Source organism: Lactuca virosa, chromosome 2, assembly GCF_052849685.1.
Source record: "Lactuca virosa cultivar CGN04683 chromosome 2, Lactuca_virosa_CGN04683_v6, whole genome shotgun sequence".
Classification (NCBI taxonomy): domain Eukaryota; kingdom Viridiplantae; phylum Streptophyta; class Magnoliopsida; order Asterales; family Asteraceae; genus Lactuca; species Lactuca virosa.
Window position 1 is genome coordinate 227467738 of NC_136427.1, and position 22119 is coordinate 227489856.

The 22119-nt window shown below is 40.9% G+C and overlaps 3 protein-coding genes across 3 annotated transcripts; 1 reads left to right on the forward strand and 2 right to left on the reverse strand.

Moving 5' to 3' along the window:
- Nucleotides 1-207: 207 nt before the first annotated feature.
- Nucleotides 208-1425, reverse strand: LOC145160334 (caffeoyl-CoA O-methyltransferase-like). Its single transcript, XM_079079481.1, has 3 exons — nt 1180-1425; nt 805-1081; nt 208-707 (listed from the first exon to the last, which is right to left on the reverse strand). Exons 1-3 carry the CDS (start codon nt 1341-1343, stop codon nt 414-416), a joined length of 735 nt encoding a protein of 244 aa, XP_078935607.1. The 5' UTR covers nt 1344-1425; the 3' UTR covers nt 208-413.
- Nucleotides 1426-14219: 12794 nt separating this feature from the next.
- Nucleotides 14220-15137, forward strand: LOC145158262 (uncharacterized). The gene has a single exon (XM_079077183.1). It carries the CDS (start codon nt 14220-14222, stop codon nt 15135-15137), a length of 918 nt encoding a protein of 305 aa, XP_078933309.1.
- Nucleotides 15138-19051: 3914 nt separating this feature from the next.
- Nucleotides 19052-20239, reverse strand: LOC145160335 (caffeoyl-CoA O-methyltransferase-like). The gene is made up of 3 exons (XM_079079482.1): nt 19995-20239; nt 19619-19895; nt 19052-19521 (listed from the first exon to the last, which is right to left on the reverse strand). Exons 1-3 carry the CDS (start codon nt 20156-20158, stop codon nt 19228-19230), a joined length of 735 nt encoding a protein of 244 aa, XP_078935608.1. The 5' UTR covers nt 20159-20239; the 3' UTR covers nt 19052-19227.
- Nucleotides 20240-22119: the final 1880 nt, after the last annotated feature.

Genomic DNA, 22119 nt, shown 5'->3' on the forward strand with positions numbered 1-22119 from the left:
TTCTAGGTTCAAGGGATTAAATAAGCAGGTTAAGATCCACTTTATGCCCCTGTAAAGCAACAAAAAAAGTTTAGGGACTAAATGGACTAACCCTAGAAAGACATTTGTGTCATTTACCCTTTATTAAAAGACCCACCAACTCCGTTTAAAAAAAATAGCTTTTACGTAATGAAATTTTGTTAATTCTAGAGATATATCAACATATGATATAGAAATCTATGCATTGTGATTACACAATTAAAATATTGTGAAGAATATATATGCAATTAAAAACAACAATGCAAATTGTCGCATTACAATAAGGAAGTAATTCAGTAAAACATATGATTCATTTACAAGTTTTGACGTTATGAAACATAATTAAAAAAATATGTTTATTTCGGATGATCGATCTGTGCATGATGTGTGATTAATTAGCTTATACGACGACAAATAGTGATTCCGTCACCGACGGGAAGCTGGCAGATCTCCACTCTTGCATCAACAGCCAAGGCTTTATTGAGCTCTAACACGAAGTCTCTGTAATACCTAACATACTTCCGAAGTGGGGCATCTGCGGGTGCCACCAAAGACCCATTCCAAAGGGTATTATCGTAGCCAATCACTCCCCCAATTTTAACAAGATCGATTAACCTTTTGTGGTAGTTAAGGTAGTTGTCTTTATCGGCATCCACAAAAATGAAGTCAAACGATCCATGGAATTTTACCTGTAGAAAATAAATTACAAATAATTGTTAAATTATATTTGCAGAAGTAGAAAATAACAATATAAATGTCTCGTAAATCAAGCTTGTAAGTACTTACGTCTTCTACCATTTGGTCAAGAAGAGGAAGAGCAGGGCCTTCTCTAAAGTCAATCTTGTGAGCAACACCGGCTTTCTCAATAATCGGAAGTCCAATTTCGTAATTTTCACGATTTATATCCAAGGCCAATATCTTCCCATCTTCTGGTAGAGCAAGGGCAGTAGAAAGAAGAGAATAACCGGTGTAAACACCAATCTCCATTGTGTTCTTAGCATTTATGAGCTTGAGAAGTAAGTTCAAGAACTGTCCTTCATCAGCAGACGTCGTCATGAGATTCCTGCATTTATATTACAAGTAAAAGGAATCAGAAATGCCTTTTGGGCTATGATTAATATGTTATAAAATTAGGAAATGCATGAACAAATTATGACGTACCAAGGGTGTTTAGCAGTGACCTCTCGTAGCTCTTTCATGGGTTCTGGCTCTCTCGGGTAAACACTGGTTTCAAGAATGTATTGGTAAAGAGCATCGCTTTGAAGGAGGCTCTTGTGGCCAACTTCTTGGTGTTTTGCAGGCTGAGATTCTCCTGTAGCTGCCATTATGAGGAATCTCTGGTGTGTGAGTATGAAATGGCGAGTGATTATTAATGGTGGGTAGAAGTGAAGTTGAAATGGAAGAAAAGAGTGTATGGGGATATATAGGGAGTGGGCATGGAGTATCGGAAGGTGGAGGGGTGGTGCCGGTGTAGTCTTGTTGGTAGGGTTGGTGAATGCTGAGACTTGAGCTTCCGTTGCAGATGTGGACTTGGCCAACCATAGTGGAAACCAAGAGTTGGTAAAACCACTTGCTTTATTATTTTATAATTTTAATAAATGTTGGTTCAGATTATTTTAACTATTGTCGACCCGTTTTTTATTTCCTTTTAAGAAATAGTTTCCCTATTATTTCCCTTAGTTGACAAAAGCATGCAAAACTCGAAAGTTTGACCATCTCAACTCAAACAATGATTGAGGTGGGTTTGAACTTTGAAGTTGCTTTTTTTTTTTGTATTTCAATTCAATATATATATATATATATATATATATATATATATATATATATATATATATATATATATATATATAGTGGATAGGGAATATACATTACAGACTCACCTAAGCTTAGGTACTAAGCCTATAAAATATGTGGTTTTAACTTAGTAAATATACCCGATTTGATTTTCACTTGGTAATATATCATCCTCGATAACATTTCTTTCCTCCATTATCGTTTTATCATCTCTGTTTTCTTTCCTTCATTATCGTTTATTACTTCACCCAGTGAACATTACTTTTTTCCACTGTCACAAAGATCTAAGATAATCAATATTTTTGCTTCCTTATCAAAACTATTGCGTCGATCTTGAATCTACATCTTCAAGTGTTAATTATGAACCCCCGAACCGCGATCTTTTTATAGTAAAACAACGTATTTTCATGAGGTTTAGTACCTAAGTTTAGGTGGGGCTGTAATGTATATTCACTTTTCCCATATATATATATATATATATATATATATATATATATATATATATATATATATATATATATATATATATATATATATATATATATATATGATTTGTTGATTATTAGTATTGAACTAAATTATTTACTTCAATAGGTTTGAATCAGCCATCAATCACACATGGTGACATTAGAGCAGCATGCGGTGAAAACGTTTGGTCACCAACGTAGGTGGTGGAGAAGGAAGACGGAACTCGGAACGTGAGAGAGAAATGGACTCGTAATTCAATCGTCTATTAATGTTTGTATTTTGTAACGATGAACACAGTATCACTACAAGATTAATGGTCTATGGGGACGACTAAAATCATCGCTACAAAGTGTAAAGTCGTCGCTCGACGGCGACATGTCGTCATAGATTTGTCGCTTTAGGTCGTATTGTCGTCGCCATAGCCTTCGTCGCTATAGCCAAACCTATGGAGATGACAAATTGTCGCTATAGAGCGACCTATAGAGACGATATATTGTTGCCATAGTTCCCATATAACGACGACATATTATCGTCATAGTTACCCATATAATGACAACATATTATCGTCATAAGTAAACCTATAGCGACATTAAGTCGCCAATATAGGTATTGTGGTTTTACAAAAAAAAATTACCATACCCCAATGAATTATTAAATTCCCAAAAGTTTTATACACAATAAAATTTTTATATAAAATAAAATCGAAAACAGTAAATTTAAATCTAAAACATTCTAAATACCATACGATCCAAAGTTTTAAAATATCTTACATATTCGGTTTACCAAAAACAAACAACCTAATTATCAAATCCACTAGAACTACATTCCCATTCTTCACAACCTTTTGCATTTTCATATTCTCCACTTTCGTCATCTTCTTCATTAACAATATGATTGTTTGGAACTTGCAGTCGGGAACAATCAAAAGTAAATTGAAATTGTGGTGGTTGGCCATTTAAATTTTGAGATATGAACATTTGTTGCATTTGCTTAGTAAATTATTGACTCAGTTGTTGAGTCGACTATTGCGCTAATGCAATGAAGTCTTGGGCATTGGTTGATATACTTGGCACGTAATATGGTAATATATATTTCACTTTTCTTCCAACACCTCTTGTATGACTGCTTTTTTCTCCAAGTAAACGCTCGAGGCATTGTGTCTGATCAACCAATGAATTATCACCACCAACCTCTTCAAACATTTTCCTATACTCTTCCATAATTTTACCGTACAATTAACATTTATTACTTAATTTTACTAAAATTTGGCACCATAACGGCTATAAAAAGAAACAAAAAAACAACATGTTCAAACTATACAAAATTAGAACATCCACACAAACATGTTTTAAACAAAAAAAATTTCCAGTTTAACAAAAATATATTGTTAATAGCATAAGTGTTATCCAAATTAACAAAATCATACCCAACCAAAAACTTCATAGCTTGTATGACACAACCCTAAAGTTTCACAAAGTTTCAAACATTCTACTTCTATTTCACAACTTGTATATACACAAATCAAATGGCCTACTTGTATTGCCTTACTTTTTATAACATTCTACTTTAATTTTAGCCAAAAGAGGTACAAAATTAAGTAGAAGCCTATACATCCTGTAACATCCTAAAATTCAAGACCAAAAATTTCGTTTTGATTAATTAAAACCGTTTAATAAATTTTGCTCAATCATTTAATAACATTCTTAATAAAACAATTATCAGAGTTTTAAATCCCAAAGATCATCTAGTGCGGAAAACATGGTGTGATGCGCTGTGATCGCATCGAGCTCCTTCCTTGGAAAAAACATTAGTACCTGAAACAAATAGCTGAAAACCATAAGCACGACGCTTAGTGAGTTCCCCAGATACCACATACCATACATATCAATTGATCCACACATGTCGTACGTAACCATGATCCATGCATAACAAACATCTCCATAATCAAGTGAGGTGCTATGTGCCAAACATAGTCATGCTGTTTTGCCACGGGCCGCACGTGGTTTTTCTTGTCAAGCCTGGGGCCACTCCCTGGGTCTTACAGACAAGTGCCAAAGGCCACCCCTTGGTCTTCCAAGCAAGCATCACAAAGACAACTATACATACTACTCTACTAGGCTACTCAGCAAACAGTGTGTCAGGAGCCACCTCCTGGTCCTTCATACATGTTGCCTAGGGCTAACCCCCGGGTCTTCCTACCAAACATAATAACATACTGTGTGCCAGGAGCCTCCTCCTGGTCTTTCATGCATAATGCCTAGGGCTAACCCCCGGGTCTTCCTACCATATATAAACTAAATGGGTCGGCATTTTGGCCGTAGACCCATACAAACAGTGAGGAGACTCACCTCGCACTGTTGGGAACTCGCTGAACACTTCTGACAGCTAACCGGCAACTCCTGAACCGGTGACCCTTCGACTTCTCGAACTATCAATACCCAAAATAACATTTAGACCACAATAATCCCAAAAGTCAACCCAGGTCAACTTGGTCAAAGTCAACGGTCAAAGTCAACCTCCAGTTGACTTGACTCGCCGAGTTGGTCTACCAACTCGTCGAGTCCATACTCCTCCAACCCCATACAACCCCGACTCCACTCGTCGAGTTTAGTGAGGACTCGACAGGTTCTCCTTCAACCATACAATCGGGATCATCTTCATCCGACTCGCCGAGTTCGACCTTGAACTCGTCGAGTTCATCATCCACATAAGAAGGTGTCTAGGCTGTGACTCGCCGAGTTGTATGAACAACTCGTCGAGTCCATCTTCATAACTAAGGGGATTGCCTTAGACTTGCCGAGTTCTTCCTTGAACTCGTCGAGTACGATGAACTTCATGACCACTATGGACTCAGACTGGCTGAGTCCCTAACCATTCAACTCATACCCTTTAACAGAAGGGTTTTGGGGCAATAACTGGCATGAATTGCCGAGTCCCACAAGTGACTCGCCGAGTCCCTCTATGTCCAACTCTATTCAGAGGATTTCAGCCAAGCACAAGGCATCCAAAACCCAAATCTAGCCTCCTAGGGTCGGAATAACACGCAAAGTTGATACCTTTGCGTCCATGCATGGTCCTTTTTGCTCAAAAGGCCATAACAACCTCTTGAACTTTGCATGGGGAGTTCTATTGGCATAAAGCTTCCACCTTTATGCCTTAACTACTCCAAATACTCCTAGATCTGAAAGGATCTAGCTTGGGGACGTCCAAATCCCACAAGAAATCGTTCTTGGTCCATAAACTTCATAAAAAGGGACATAAAGAGATCTAACAAACTAGAAGTCAAGGAAGGAACTTGATTACCAAAATGAGCAGCAAATGGAGTGAATCTTCTGGATCTACTCCTTCCTCCTTGAACCTCCAACCTTCTTCTTGTTCCTCCAAGCTTCAAGAATGGTCCAAAACTCTCAAAATGACGCACAACTCAAGGGATGCTCTAGGGTTTTCGTTCTGGACTTGAGAGAGTATCAAGGGGGCTGATGAAGGCTATAATGTTTCTTAAATAGGGTACAAGGCCCGCATTTAGGGTTTTCCCCAAACCTGGCCAACTCGCCGAGTCAGTCTTCTGACTCGTCGAGTAGGTCACTAAACCCGCGACCAAATCGCGATCCTACTCGTCGAGTCACCCATCTACTCGATGAGTCACTTCCTCATTTGAGGTTTTCTTCTCTTTTCCGACCTTCTAAATTCAGGGTGTTACAACTCTCTCCCACTTAAACTAGACTTCGTCCTCGAAGTCCGCCACGGTCCACTACTTTACCATCCACTTACCACTAGGTACACACTTCGTCTATCCGATCCAATCCTTGAAAACGTCACCCTCAGAATAATCTGATCACTACTACCTTCGAGTACAACACCTTTACCCAACTGGTAGCCCTACCGGTACTCCCAGTGCACTTACACTGATACACACGGGGTTCACCCCTTTTCCTTGCACTGACACTGGCCCTTCCAAGGCAACTTTTTATAAGCAACAGTCTTTCCGATCCCCATCAAGAACAAATCTTCTGCTGAAACCACAATTCTGGCCACTCCCGGTGTCGGCAATCACACCAGTACTCACGAAATAACCCCTCATACGATGCTCCAATCCTGAAAACTCCACCCAGCGCGTGAATTCAGACCATCATTCGAGTAGCAGATTAATCCCTGTAACGGTTAGACTCATACGAGAGTTGCGCTACAGGGTCAAACCCATTACTCCGAGATTATTCACTCCGCCTGTAAGTGCCTTAGTGCCTTCGTTTGGTGAGCTAATCCGCGCACAAGGTTCCTCACGGTACTCCCTTCTATCCGAGCATTCTGCTGTTTCCTAACCACTATTCGGATGAACTGATACTACCTTGATCGGCAACTGATCTGACATCACTTGGATTACCGGACTCCCACCGGCTACTAATTCCAAGCACAATCTCTCAGTCGCTTCCAGCGACCACCGAATAACTTCAGCTATCGAAACCCCTCAATCCACACCCTTACTCATGGCTCCAGCATTCCTGCTGACCCTCCCGATCGTATTGTCTGACTACTCATTGCCAGCGAATCTACTACTAAAGGTGAATGCTACCAAAATAGTTGTAGTCTTACATCACTCCTGGTATCCAATGACATACCGCCTTCCGAATCTAATCATAATGTGGCCTACTCACATCCGAGCGGCTGCCCCGCCCTATATTAAACTATCTGGAAAACCCTGCCAGCGAATCACGCATCTGATACATTCGTACTGTCGAATAGGGACCGACGAATGCTACGGGCCACCCCATAGTCTTACTATACTCGTTCTTCCAACTAGTGAATGCTACGGGCCACCCCCATAGTCTTACCACACTTCTGCGCTACCAACCAACTAATGCTACGGGTCACCCCGCAGTCTCACCACACTTCTACACTATCCGCCGACTAATGCTACGGGCCACCCCGCAGTCTTACTATACTAATGCTATGGGCCACACCACCGTCTGACTATACTAATGCTACGTGCCACACCGCAACCTAACTATACTAATATACGATTGCTACGGGTCACACCGCAGTCTTACAACTCCCTTACTCTATCTGTTAACTAGTGAACGCTACGGGCCACCCCATAGTCTTACAAAACTCCTACACTATCTGCTAACCATTGCTACGGACCACCCCGCAGTCTTACCACACTTCTCATACTACCTGACCACTGGTGAATGCTACGACTATCCAGTAGTCTGACAACACCTTCCACACCGACTGGCTGCTAGGGGATGCTACGGCTAACCCGTAGTCTTACGACACCTTCCACACTGACTCGACCGTTGGCCATGGTCTTACGCTGACTACTAATTCGTACATACCCATAATCGAGCATACAAGCACAATCTAGTACCCCAAGCTGTACTCACATCCTAACTGAAACTCCCAACCGATTCTTCTAAAACCTGCTATTAGACATCCCGAGAATGCGATCTCACAATTGGAAAGTTTTCCGAACTTCCAATTCACATTATCCTCAAATCATACGGCCGCCTGGGCCGTCTTTCTCCCTGATAGGAGAGCGAGACTTATCCCAGTTTCAAAAACCGCTTCTGCTCTCGTAGCATGATTGTTTCTCCCCCACTTAGCTTCGACTAAGTCTTTACGGCACGCGAAAATCCGAGGATTTCCATTCCTTCCTCCCTTACACAATAGGCATGATAACTACCATCGCCTTACTCTTGCTAGCGATGCGTCACTAGCCCACCCCAAATACCGTACGATTACCGAATACTAGATGAACACTTTCTGCATCCCCAATACTGATAATCCCATAAGCTTAGCCTGACGTCCCTCTCAACCTTAAGGTCTAGTTTTCCAATGTTCGGAGCAACATTTTCAGCGATAGACTGCTTCTCTTGATGCTCCCACGAACTACTCCTGGCATAAAGACTGTTCTTCACCGAATCCTGACAATGGCGGATAACTACCCTGCTGAAGTTTGACCTCAGGCCGTCACGTAATGCCCGTGAACCGATCTCAACCGTACTCAAAATAACACTAAATGCTTCCAAACCAGAAAGGGAATTTGACCCTACGCTAGTTGCTAATTATTCCCGGTATGCAATTGGCATATGACAATTCCGAAAATACAATCCGAATACGAGCAGAGAGATAACTCATACATACTATCACCTGAGACCGAGGTAAGAACAATCATAATACATATGGAATCGAAAATAGCCATTGATACATACCTGCAACATTCCCTGATGTAATCCAGATCTCCCTCATCTGTCACTGCAAGGCCCTACCCTCTCACCTATCTGTAATCCTCAAAGTTGTCGGGGCAGACGCACTCCCTGCTCCTCCCCTCATCGTCGGGCAGTCGACCTTCTTGTGGTCCACCTGATTGCAGTGAAAACATAATGGGCTTGCACCCTGTGGGCAGTCCCTGCTGACGTGACCATCACTGCCACACTTGTAGCAGCCTGAACCCCTGGAACGACAAACTCCCTCGTGCAGTTTCCAGCACGTGCTGCACTGACCTCGGCCCTGCCGACCTACTAATCGCTGATCTGAAGTCTTGGGTCTCTTCCTGGGACCCTCCAAAGTATGCATCTGATCCGACCTACTCTTCGCAATGTGCTCCAAATCAATCTCCCTTTCCCGCGCCCTGGCAATCATAGAGTCCAGGGTCGGGCATGCCGAGAAGCTGACATGCTCCCGAATATCAGCTCTCAACATGTCATGATAGCGGGTCCTCCGCATCTCCTCATCCCCTGCATACTGAGGCACCAATAAGGCCCTCTCCCGGAACTTGGCGGTAATCTCCGCCACCGACTCCGTCGTCTGTCTGATGTCTAGGAACTCCCTGGCCAGCTGCTGAAGCTCCACAGCCGGCGCAAACTCCGCCCTAAACCCGGTCACAAAGTCAGACCAGGTCATAGCCTCAATGGCTGAGGCTCCCAAGGAATCACCAACTGACTCCCACCAGTCCCTGGCCCGGTCTCTCAAACAACCTACGGCATACGCACCTTCGACCCCTCATGACAGAAGCTCGTCAACTGTGCAGACTCAATGTCTGCAATCCATCTCCAGGCAACAATGGGGTCCTTCACCCCGTGGAAGTCTGGCGCGCCACTCCCCCTGAAGTCCTTGAAGGACAGTGTGTGCGATCATGACTGGCTGGATGCCATATCACTCCGGAACACTCTGAGGCGATCCTCCATCAGCTCAATAATCCCTTCCTTGATCGACCCGAAAATCACCGGGGTCGACTCAAGGATACCTCTCGTGATCTCAGACGCAATTAACTCGATTAATCCCTCATCCAATGGCTCGGAACCTGTACCCGAACCTGATCCTGAACCGGATCCTGATCCTAAACCTCCCCCTCCATGACATGTGATCATCACCATTCTGAAACATAACACAGAATCGTCAGAATCATACATAAACCTCGGGAGGTTTCATACACTCTACATGTTTCCTGGTTCCATCTTGGTCCTCCTTGCCTCGAGTACGGATCCTCTGCTTTCAGTAGTACGGACCCATACTACCTTCCACATCTATCCGTACTTTCCTCAAGGATTGCTTCGACTTCACCAAGTCCCTTCCACTACTGTTGCACTCTTTTCCAATCTTGTCCTAGGCTTACCCTAGGGTAACTCTCCGACCTACTCTCCGCCATCAGCTGCATAAGGAACCCCTGCTATCTTTACCTAACTAGCTCGCGAATACCATTACATATTACTAAGACCAGATAATTCTTCGAATGAAAGGTCCTACCCCACAACGGTTGGACTCAAACAAGAGCTGCGCAGTAGGGCTAGACCTAACCTTCTGGAATTATTTCGTCCTCGCAATATGTAACTTAACGTATTCGTTTACTAGTTAGCTAAAGATAACTAGGACTCCCGAATCACAAAGCAACAGCATTCGGGCATTGAGTAACCCAATCCAGTCGCACTCTATCCAAGTTATCATATAACTGACTAATCAGTAACATCTCGCAGCTCAAAAGCACTTATAGCAGGTATATCAGGCATCTTCCTAGATCCTTAGCCCTAATCGATCATGCATTTCTCATAAATATACAGTAGGCATATAAGGCATTCTTCCTAGATCCTCTAGCCCTAATCTAGCATGCGGATCACGTAATCATATCATATCACATATCAAACATGTATTCGTATTTTGGGAACCACTTACTTGAGCTCGGTCGATGGCACGCATCACACACCTTGTTCTTTTCAAAGTTATTTTCTCTTTTCAAATACTTTTCAAGTTCTTTTTGAAAATTTTCATATCAAGTCCTCAGTTTGAGTCCAGACACACACGAGAATGTGCCTGAATCCCTCAAACCAAGGCTCTGATACCAACTTGTAACATCCCAAAATTCAAGACCAAAAATTTCGTTTTGATTAATTAAAACCGCTTAATAAATTTTGCTCAATCATTTAAAAACATTCTTAATAAAACAATTATCAGAGTTTTAAATCCCAAAGACCATCTAGTGCGGAAAACATGGTGTGATGCGCTGCGATCACCTCGAGCTCCTTCCTTGGAAAAAACATTAGTACCTGAAACAAATAGCTGAAAACCGTAAGCACGAAGCTTAGTGAGTTCCCCAGATACCACATACCATACATATCAATTGATCCATACATGCCGTACGTAACCATGATCCATACATAACAAACATCTCCATAATCAAGTGAGGTGCTATGTGCCAAACATAGTCTTGCTGTTTTGCCACGGGCCGCACGTGGTTTTTCTTGTCAAGCCCGGGGCCACTCCCTGGGTCTTACAGACAAGTGCCAAAGGTCACCCCCTGGTCTTCCATGCAAGCATCACAAAGACATATACATACTACTCTACTAGGCTACTCAGCATACAGTGTGCCAGGAGCCACCTCCTGGTCTTTCATACATGTTGCCTAGGGCTAACCCCCGGGTCTTCCTACCAAACATAATAACATACTGTGTGCCAGGAGCCTCCTCCTGGTCTTTCATGCATAATGCCTAGGGCTAACCCCCGGGTCTTCCTACCATATATAAACTAAATGGGTCGGCATGGTGGCCATAGACCCAAACAAACAGTGAGGAGACTCACCTCGCACTGTTGGGAACTCGCTGAACACTTTTGACTGCTAACCGGCAACTCCTGAACCGATGACCCTTCGGCTTCTCGAACTATCAATACCCAAAATAACATTTAGACCACAATAATCCCAAAACTTAACCCAGGTCAACTTGGTCAAAGTCAACGGTCACAGTCAACCTCCAGTTGACTTGACTCGCCGAGTTGGTCTACCAACTCATCGAGTCTATACTCCTCCAACCCCGACTCCACTCGTCGAGTTTAGCGAGGACTCGACGGGTTCTCCTTCAACCATACAATCAGGACCATCTTCATCCGACTCGCCGAGTTCGACCTTGAACTCGTCGAGTTCATCATCCACATAAGAAGGTGTCTAGGCTGTGACTCGCCGAGTTGTATGAACAACTCGTCGAGTCCATCTTCATAACTAAGGGGATTGCCTTATACTTTCCGAGTTCTTCCTTGAACTCGTCGAGTACGATGAACTTCATGACCACTATGGACTCAGACTGGCTGAGTCCCTAACCATTCAACTCATACCCTTTAACAGAAGGGTTTTGGGGCAATAACTGGCCTGAATCGTCGAGTCCCACAAGTGACTCGCCGAGTCCCTCTATGTCCAACTCTATTCAGAGGATTTCAGCCAAGTATAAGGCATCCAAGACCCAGATCTAGCCTCCTAGGGTCGGAATAACACGCAAAGCTAATACCTTTGCGTCCATGCATGGCCCTTTTTGCTCAAAAGGCCATAACAACCTCTTGAACTTTGCATGGGGAGTTCTATTGGCATAAAGCTTCCACCTTTATGCCTTAACTACTCCAAATACTCCCAGATCTGAAAGGATCTAGCTTGGGGACGTCCAAATCCCACAAGAAATCGTTCTTGGTCCATAAACTTCATAAAAAGGGACATAAAGAGATCTAACAAACTAGAAGTCAAGGAAGGAACTTGATTACCAAAATGAGCAGCAAATGGAGTGAATCTTCTGGATCTACTCCTTCCTCCTTGAACCTCCAACCTTCTTCTTGTTCCTCCAAGCTTCAAGAATGCTCCAAAACTCTCAAAATGACTCACAACTCAAGGGATGCTCTAGGGTTTTCGTTCTGGACTTGAGAGAGTATCAAGGGGGCTGATGAAGGCTATAATGTTCCTTAAATAGGGTACAAGGCCCACATTTAGGGTTTTCCCCAAACCTGGCCAACTCGCCGAGTCAGTCTTCTGACTCGTCGAGTAGGTCACTAAACCCGCGACCAAATCGCGCTCCTACTCGTCGAGTCACCCATCTACTCGTCGAGTCACTTCCTCATTTGAGGTTTTCTTCTCTTTTCCGACCTTCTAAATTCAGTGTTTTACACATCTACATTAACATGTTTGAAACACAATACAAGTTTAACAAAATCAACCAGTAAATAGCATAGATACTATCAAGAGTAACAAAATCATACACAAACAAGAACTTCACAGCTTCTATGTACAGAAATCGATAACCCTAAACATAACCCTAAAGTTTCACAAAGTTTCAAACACATTTAGACAAAATATTTATGAAAAAACACAACCAAATCACAAAAATTTGATTCATAAACTTTCATAGTAAAAAAACTCATAGATCAAATTTCACAATACAGAAACAAAACCAAACCACCGTTCATACATGTTGAAGAAGTGTAGAGTGTCGGAAGCAGAAAATCACCGTTCACCGGAAGTGGGAAGGTACCGACAACCTGCAACTAACGATGACATATTTAGAAAACTGAATCGATAGGAGCTGGAAGGAAAATGACGGAGTGAAACGTTGAAGGAGTAGACAGAGGAAGAAGTGATAGTGTTACCTGGTCAACAAGTTGGTGCCGACGAATTTGCATGAGAGCTTAGGCAAGAAAGAAATGAGAAATGATTGCTTGTTGTGTCGACTAATGGGGAAAAGAGAGTTTTCTCTTGTTTTCACTTCATCTAAACCCTATATGGACAACTTGTTGTCCCTATAGCATTCTACAAAACGATTTTGTGCGGTCTTTTCTAGATAAATACATTAAAAAAATTTATATTTAAATTTATTTATTTTTGGGACAATATGTCGTCCCTACAACTTTTCGGATACTGCGAAACATTTTTCGTTCCCGCTCAACCAATAGAGACGATTTATTGTCGCTTTAGCTTCAGAAGTTAAACTTTATTTGTCAACCCTATAGCGATGACATGTTGTCGCCATAGTGTCCTATATAGCGACAACAGTTGTCATCCCTGTAGCTTTCGTCTCTATAGAGGTTTATTCTTGTAGTTATATATAGCCATAAATATAAACGATTGGTTATTGAAAAATGACAAAATTAAAATGGGTCACATGCATGGCTTGTTTATTTTTCACTAAAATAAGTATGTCTTGTATTTTCATAAGGGATGACATAATTTTATGACGAACAATTATGTCTATCGTAAATCATAAATATCAATAACAGATGACATATTGTTTACGACAAACAAATGTACGTCATAATTATTCTGTCATTAAAATCATTTTTTTCTAGTAGTGCTATTAGAATTATGATTAAATTTCCAAATTCAGTTATGTCGGTAATCTATTCAAAACACTTTCAAAAAAAAATTCAACAAAGCCCAATAAAAGAACTTTATCGTAAACTAAGGTGTGGTTAAATATTTGTCACACATCCTTTTAGCAATATAGCAACAAAAAAATTCATATGTAATTGTGACTAAATATTTCAAATGGGTTCTTTTGCAGCCGGCGACTAAGTGGCCAAATCCCGCTGACTCGAGAGCTGGAGACCAGAAGGTCAGCACTTACAACAAGTGTGGCAAGGGACATGAGGGACCCTGTCCGACGGGGACCATTTGCTACATGTGTGGCAAGGAGTTGCATATGGCGATGGATTGCCCCAATGGATTTCGGGTTTGCTTCAATTGCAACCAGACGGGTCATTTGAGGGTTGTGTGTCCACAGATTGCATCTAGGGCGGTTCAGACTCCGGACCCCGCGACCCTGCGTATTACTTATGGCCGGCAGGGGAAGGCCAAGGCTCCGAGGGCTCGAGGGAGAGCATTTAAGTTGACAGCAGAAGAGGCCAGAGCCGCTCCAGACATCGTGGCTGGTATGTCTTCTTTATTTATCTATGTTGCTTATGATATTGCCCATGATAGTACTTTCCTTGTGAATTTTATACCTGCACTTGTGTTGTTTGACTCGGGTGCGAGTCGGTCTTTTGTGTCATCATCTTTTTGTTGTGGTTTTAGTATTGCGTGGGAGGCCTTGTGCAGACCATTGAGAGTCTTTATACCTGATGAGCATTCCGTCTCCGCTACTAACATCTATTGGGGTTATGTGCTAGAGATTGTTGGTGTTGGGTATCCGATAGATCTTATCCCTATTACGATGGGAGATGTATGTGTTATTGTGGGTATGGATTGGTTAAACCGGTTTGGGGCTCTGATTAACTGTGAGCGACAGTTGGTGACAGTTCGAGATCCTAGCGCGGGAGTGCTGACCATTTACGGCGAGGGTACTAGGTCGGGATCAACTTTCTGTTCTGTCGCCAGGGCAAGGAAGAGTTTACAGCATGGGTGTTTGGGTTATCTAGCATATGTAGTGGATACCCGGGTTGGCGAGAAGAGATCGGTTTCCATTTCTGATGTTCTTGTTGTGCGTGATCTACCTGATGTTTTTCCAGAGGAGTTACCTGGTATGCCTCCTAAGAGACAAGTAGAGTTTCGGATCGATCTGATCCATGGTGCGGCGCCAATTTCCAAGGCACCGTATCGTCTTGCACCTCATGAGATGTAGGATTTATCTTCTCAGCTTCAGGAGTTGTTAGGAAATGAGTTTATTCGACCGAGCAGTTCTTCATGGGGAGCACCAATCCTTTTTGTCAAAAAGAAGGATGGTTCATACCGGATGTGTATTGATTATCGGGAAGTGAACAAGCTGACGGTGAAGAACCGTTATCCGTTGTCGAGGATCGATGATCTCTTTGATCAGTTGCAGGGGGGCATCTTGGTTTTCCAAGATTGATCTGAGGTTTGGCTACCATTAGATGAGAGTGCGAGAGGAGGATATTCAGAAGACGACCTTCTGAACTCGTTACGGGCATTACGAGTTCATGGTCATGCCTTTTCGGATTGGTCGGTAATCATCTTCATCGATGACATTTTGGTCTATTCGAAGACCAGAGAGCAGCATGAGGAACATTTGTGCGAGATTCTTGGGGTTTTGAGGATGGAGAGGCTATACGCCAAGTTTTCCAAGTGGGATTTTTGGTTGTGCGAGGTTCAGTTTCTAGGACACCTCGTCAATCAGAATGGTATTTTGGTTTACCCAGCCAAGATAGAGGCAGTGATGCGGTGGGACGCGTCGAATTCTCCATCTTAGATTCGGAGCTTCCTCGGTTTGGCAAGATATTATCGGAGATTCATTCGAGATTTCTACAAGATTGCAGTTCCTCTCACTAAGTTGATGAGGAAAGATGTTGTGTTTAGTTGGGGGCCTAAGCAGCAGGCGTCATTCGAGACTCTTCGCCAGAGACTTTGTGAGGCTCCATTACTTGCCCTCCCTGAGTGAATTGAGGATTTTGTGGTCTACTGCGATGCATCTATTTCAGGGATGGTTGATGTGTTGATGCAGAGGGGGCATGTGATTGCATATACTTCGAGGCAGCTGAAGCCTCGTGAAGCGAAGTATCCTACCCATGATTTGGAATCGGGGGCAGTGGTTTTCGCCCTCAAGATTTGGCGCCACTATCTTTATGGAGTTCATTGTACCATCTATACGGACCATAAGAGCCTGAGAGGTCTTATGGATCAGCCTAACGTGAGCATGAGGAAGAGGAGGTGGTTGGATGTAGTGAAAGGTTATGACTGTGAGATCCTGTACCACCCAGGCAATGCCAATGTGGTGGCCGACGCCTTAAGCTGGAGGGCGATCAGTACCCCGATTCAGGATGTGTGTTTGAGGATGAATGTGATGACCCTAATTTTGGAAACGATCAAAGAAGCGCATTCGGAGGCCAAAAAGGAAGAAAATCGGAAAAGTGAACGGGTGATCGATCAGGTTTCAGCCTTTGATATCGACAGCAGGGGCTATTGACTCTTCACGGGCGGGTTTGGTGTCGTATGCGGGTGGGGCTCGACGGGATTATGGAGGAGGCTCACAAGTCGATATTCTCCATTCGTTTGGGGCTACAAAGATGTATCTTGACCTAAAGCATAGTTATTAGTGACCGTGGATGAAAAGGGATGTGGCCTGGTTTGTAGAGTGATGCTTGACCTACCGGAAGGTCAAGGCCGAGCACCAGTGCTCTCACGGCAAGTTGCAGTCTTGGGATCCCATACATGCTACCCAAAATGCATCAATGATATCAATAAAGTTGCTAACTTTATGGATCCCATGCATGCTGCCCAACCCAACCATGAAAATAGAAGCATAAATCTTAGATCTAGCATGCATAAGAGATAAAGGCAAGAGCTTTAGACCTTACCAAGAGCAACAAAAAATGGTGAGGATGAGACTTGCTTGCCAAAACAATAAACCAAAAGAACCTTCTTCTTCATCAACGAGCTAAAACCAACCAAAATGAGCCCCAAAACCAAAATGAAGCCTAAAACCTTTTTCTATGAACCCTAATAGAAAAAGAGGGAAATTAGGGTGGATTGAGAAGAGGATCAGAAGACACTCATTAGAGCAATAAGATTTGATACCATATAATCAAATGATATTGAAATTGTATATTGATTGCTTAAGTAGTACACGTACACTTGAATGGCATATAAAGCCAATGTATGCTAACACACATGAGAATGAATAGGAAAGTATAGAAGAATATATAGTTGTGATTGACTAATTAATAATCTAAATATATAACATATATGGAGTATATCTTATCTCTTGATAGTCATCAACTATATAGGGTTGTGTAAAGGGATGATTTTTCAGTCCTACTTTCGGTTACGCATATCTAAGAACAACTTCTGAAAGTATAGCTTTCCTTGGAAAAGAAACCTACATCGGTTCATCATTTGGCAACCCCTTAGACCCACCAACCTTGTTTTCGTTTTGTTATTAAGCTGAAGGAGAATCTCAACCCTTCATATAATTCTTAACAACGCCATCGATGCTTTAAAGATGGTGTGCTTTTCGGCTACCTATGTGTTTACCTTGGTTTTAAAAATCCCAAAGGGATCCGATGAATTCCTATCTGATGCATTATGCCTTACTCTTATCATCAAAAGCCTCTGGTTTCATTAAATTATCTTCATAATCAATCAAGGAGTGAACACTAAAATCATCTTCCATATGAAAGAAACCATGTACCTCTCTTCCATTCTTCCCATCATTTGGGATGTTACTCCCCAAAGAAAACATCGAAACCTACATGAGAGCCTCTTTCACACGAACATGAAAAGATTTCCCATCAATCTTGGTAACTACCACCTCAGAGATGTTATCTTAGAAATTCGATAGCATACGATATGTACCACATTACCCCATTTAGCAATGATTTTACGAAAACTATCCTTGCTACATGAACGTAGTGAAACCCCCTAACATCAACCAATATCAATCTATCTGTAGACATGAAATACATATCCAAAGGCCTTTTGCCAATAACTAATGATCTATCGCACTGTTCTTTAAGAAATTTAGACATGTTATTGTCTTCTTGAACTCAAAAGTAACCTACAGCCCACGAACAGAGTATATGACCACATCATCCAAACCTTCAACCATGCAAATCTTTCTAAGATTCTGGAGAGTCAAATAATTACTTCCTTTCCCTAAACATACCCGATTAAAGTCTCTCTCTTCCACCATAAAATCACCAACCTTTAGATCAACCACAACACTCGAGCCCTCTTCAACCTTTTGCTTAGCATTACCATTTAGTCCTTTGACAACATTAGCATAGGAACCACAATGAATGCTTGTCAATTCCATTGTATGCATAGATATGACATCCTCACTTCATTAGGTTTTGTTTTCCACTCATTTATGACCTAGAAAATCAAGGAATAGATGCAAACAATTTGTGAAACCCAAACAGTGTGTCAAAAAATTCCTTAACCAACTCATGCACCCCAGTCTAACGAACAAAACCAAATTGTTTGCATATCCTTGACATCTTTTTGCAATAAAAATGTCAAATGTCTTTCCAATCCTACCACACACCATCCATGTCATTGGATTTAACTGAAATGGTAAATTTGTAATATAAATCGAGTGAATATTAGAACTTAAATGAACCGGTCCTGATGATCCTCCTTGCGGACCCAACTTTAATTCTCGAGTAACACTTTCCTTCCTCTTGTATCGTACATCTGTCCAGTCTTCATCAGCCCCCCAACGTGAACCATTCTATGAATTGCAGCCTTCAGTCCAGTTCATAACAATCAGATTGACCCCCCATCCCCCGAGGAAGAAGTTAGTCGGAATCGAAGATGTTGCCGCCATGTAGGGATTTTGTGTAAAAAATAGCTTTTTATCGTGTGTGTCACTATGTCAAAAGTGTAAGGAGTGTTTAAATTGATAAAATAAAATCATGACTTTTATTTTTATTTTAAATTTTCTAGAGATTTTCATAATGTTTAAAGGCCCACTAACTCCATTTACAAATAAAAAATAAAAATATCTTTTACGTAATGAACTTTTGTACAATTAAAATGTATAACATATATATGACATAAGTATATACAATAACATTTAGATTATACAATTAAAATGTTTTTCTGAAAACATGATTATATATGCAATTGAAAACAATGCAAATTGTCGCATTACAATAAGGAATTAATTCAGTAAAACATATGATTCATTTACAAGTTTTGACGTCAAGAAACATAATTAAAAAATATGTTTATTTCGGATGATCTGTGATGTGTGATTAGCTTATACGACGACAAATAGTGATTCCGTCACCCACTGGAAGCTGACAGATCTCTACTCTTGGATCAGCAGCCAGGGCTTTGTTGAGCTCTAACACGAAGTCTCTGTAATACCTAACATACTTCCGAAGTGGGGCATCTGCCGGTGCCACCAATGACCCATTCCAAAGGGTATTATCGTAGCCAATCACTCCCCCAATTTTAACAAGATCGATTAACCTTTTGTGGTAGTTAAGGTAGTTGTCTTTATCGGCATCCACAAAAATGAAGTCAAACGATCCATGGAATTTTACCTGTAGAAAATAAATTACAAATAATTGTTAAATTATATTTGCAGAAGTAGAAAATAACAATATAAATGTCTCGTAAATCAAGCTTGTAAGTACTTACGTCTTCTACCATTTGGTCAAGAAGAGGAAGAGCAGGGCCTTCTCTAAAGTCAATCTTGTGAGCAACACCGGCTTTCTCAATAATCGGAAGTCCAATTTCGTAATTTTCACGATTTATATCCAAGGCCAATATCTTCCCATCTTCTGGTAGAGCAAGGGCAGTAGAAAGAAGAGAATAACCGGTGTAAACACCAATCTCCATTGTGTTCTTAGCATTTATGAGCTTGAGAAGTAAGTTCAAGAACTGTCCTTCATCAGCAGACGTCGTCATGAGATTCCTGCATTTATATTACAAGTAAAAGGAATCAGAAATGCCTTTTGGGCTATGATTAATATGTTATAAAATTAGGAAATGCATGCACTTAATTATGACTAACCAAGGATGTTTAGCAGTGACCTCACGAAGCTCTTTCATGGATTCTGGCTCTCTCGGGTAAACACTGGTTTCAAGAATGTATTGGTAAAGTGCATCGCTTTGAAGGAGACTCTTGTGGCCAACTTCTTGGTGTTTTGCAGGCTGAGATTCTCCTGTAGCTGCCATTATGAGGAATCTCTGGTGTGTGAGTATGAAATGGAGAGTGATTATTAATGGTGGGTAGAAGTGAAGTTGAAATGGAAGGATGGGGCTTATGAGATTATATAGGGAGTGGGGATGGAGTATCGGAAGGTGGTGGAGTGGTGCGGTTGTGGTCTTGTTGGTGGGGTTGGTGAGACTTGAGCTTTCGTTGCTGATGTGGACTTCGCCAACCATTGTGGAAACCAAGAGTTGGTAAAACCCACTTGTTTTATTTTAATTTTATTTTTTATAATAAATTTATATACCAATTTATATAAATATTGCCCTTCATTTTTTTTCCCCTACTGCCATTTTCTTTTTTTCTCTTGGAGATATGGTGCATCAAAGCCTTTTTCATTGCGCATTAAAAGATAGATATAACATGATTCTAACAATCGAGGAATAGAGTGATTGATGTGGCGATGAAAAATGAAGTAGAAGTATAATAGATACTCTGGTTATGGAAACTATTTTTTTCTCAAACGTCTTTCAAAATACTAATTAATAGTATAATACAAATTTAGTTTGAATTCATATTTTTAGTATTTTTAACTTTTTACTAATATAAGTAATATAAGTACCATCATAGAGAACACTTCAGTTATGAATACCATATTAATGTCACTGATTTATAGGAAAATGACTTTTAATATACAAGTAGTTTCTGCATAATATATTTGGTCCATGCATGGATGCATTGAAGACCTTTTTCTTATATAAAAGACTTTAGTGGTCATGTTTTTTTAATTTTGATTCAGATTATTTTGAACTACTATCCACCTTTTTTTATTTCATTTTTAAGGGAAATAGTTCCCTATTATTTCCCTTAATTGACAAAAGCAAGCCAAACTCAAAGTTTGACCATCTTAACTCAAACAATGATTGAAGTGGGTTGAAATTGTTTTTGTTTGTATTTCAGTTAATTATACTTAGGGATTGTCAATCGTCATATTAATCTGAATTGTTTAACGGAATAGATGGGATTTAGTTATTTGCTTCAAATATTTAGATTTTTAGAACAAACTATACACTACTAAGAAAATGGTGGAATTTCGATGGCCAAATAATGTGTTGAAAACGTTTATTACTGGTAGAATTCTAACATACATAAATATATCTGACAGGTCCTTTAACAACTTAATTACCAATAGAAAATTCCATCAGTAAGTAATTATCAACGCAATTTCGACATAAACATTTATGGGACATTTTCAACGGAGACCGATGGATTTCAATCTTAAGTCTACTCGGTATGGGCAACGCCATAAGGCGTTATGCTGATTTGGCAGCTCCCATAACGGCGCCATAACACCGGAACACCGCCCCCCTCTCATGTTATTTGGTGTTATGTTAAGAAATGTTACCATGGCCACGGGAAGTAACGTGAGAATCAACCAATCAAAAGTCATTATCTCACTCTCTCTCTAACTCTCTTTGTATCTCTTAACATGTTATAACATTTGCACACCATTTCCTACATAAATCAAATGGTGTTAAATATGACATGGCATATGAGTTGGCAAAATTTGGGTATGATAACATGTCTTAACATGTTGCCCACACCCATCAGCCTAACTGTTTCCAACAAATTACCGACATATTTTTACCAATGTATGTCACTTTCGAATGTTTCCAACAAAATCATTTAGTGACGGTTTTTAGTTGTTTTTCCTTTAATAAATGCAGTTCAAAAACAAAAGAAAAATAAAATAAAATCTAGATTTTTTTCCCCAAATTTTAGAAAAAAAAAATCCAATACAATAATCAAAAATTAGTTTACAAGTTAGAACCACAATGATACTAAGATAGGTGTTAGAATCAATAAAATTTTAAATCATATTTGCACTTGTATGATTAAAAAGTAATATCAGCGAAAGAATCGATCTTTAGACTTTTTTTAATTCATAAATAAACCAATATAGACATGTGGAGGGGTACATACTTTT

Bases quoted from the DNA above. Each gene is read 5' to 3' on its own strand.
- LOC145160334 (XM_079079481.1), bottom strand. From the start codon at position 1,343: ATGGCAGCTACAGGAGAATCTCAGCCTGCAAAACACCAAGAAGTTGGC. The intron at 1,082-1,179 runs GTACGTCATAAT...ATATAAATGCAG, and splicing joins GTCACTGCTAAACACCCTTG to GAATCTCATGACGACGTCTG. The intron at 708-804 runs GTAAGTACTTAC...TATTTTCTACAG, and splicing joins TTGACCAAATGGTAGAAGAC to GTAAAATTCCATGGATCGTT.
- LOC145158262 (XM_079077183.1), top strand. From the start codon at position 14,220: ATGGCGATGGATTGCCCCAATGGATTTCGGGTTTGCTTCAATTGCAAC.
- LOC145160335 (XM_079079482.1), bottom strand. From the start codon at position 20,158: ATGGCAGCTACAGGAGAATCTCAGCCTGCAAAACACCAAGAAGTTGGC. The intron at 19,896-19,994 runs GTTAGTCATAAT...ATATAAATGCAG, and splicing joins GTCACTGCTAAACATCCTTG to GAATCTCATGACGACGTCTG. The intron at 19,522-19,618 runs GTAAGTACTTAC...TATTTTCTACAG, and splicing joins TTGACCAAATGGTAGAAGAC to GTAAAATTCCATGGATCGTT.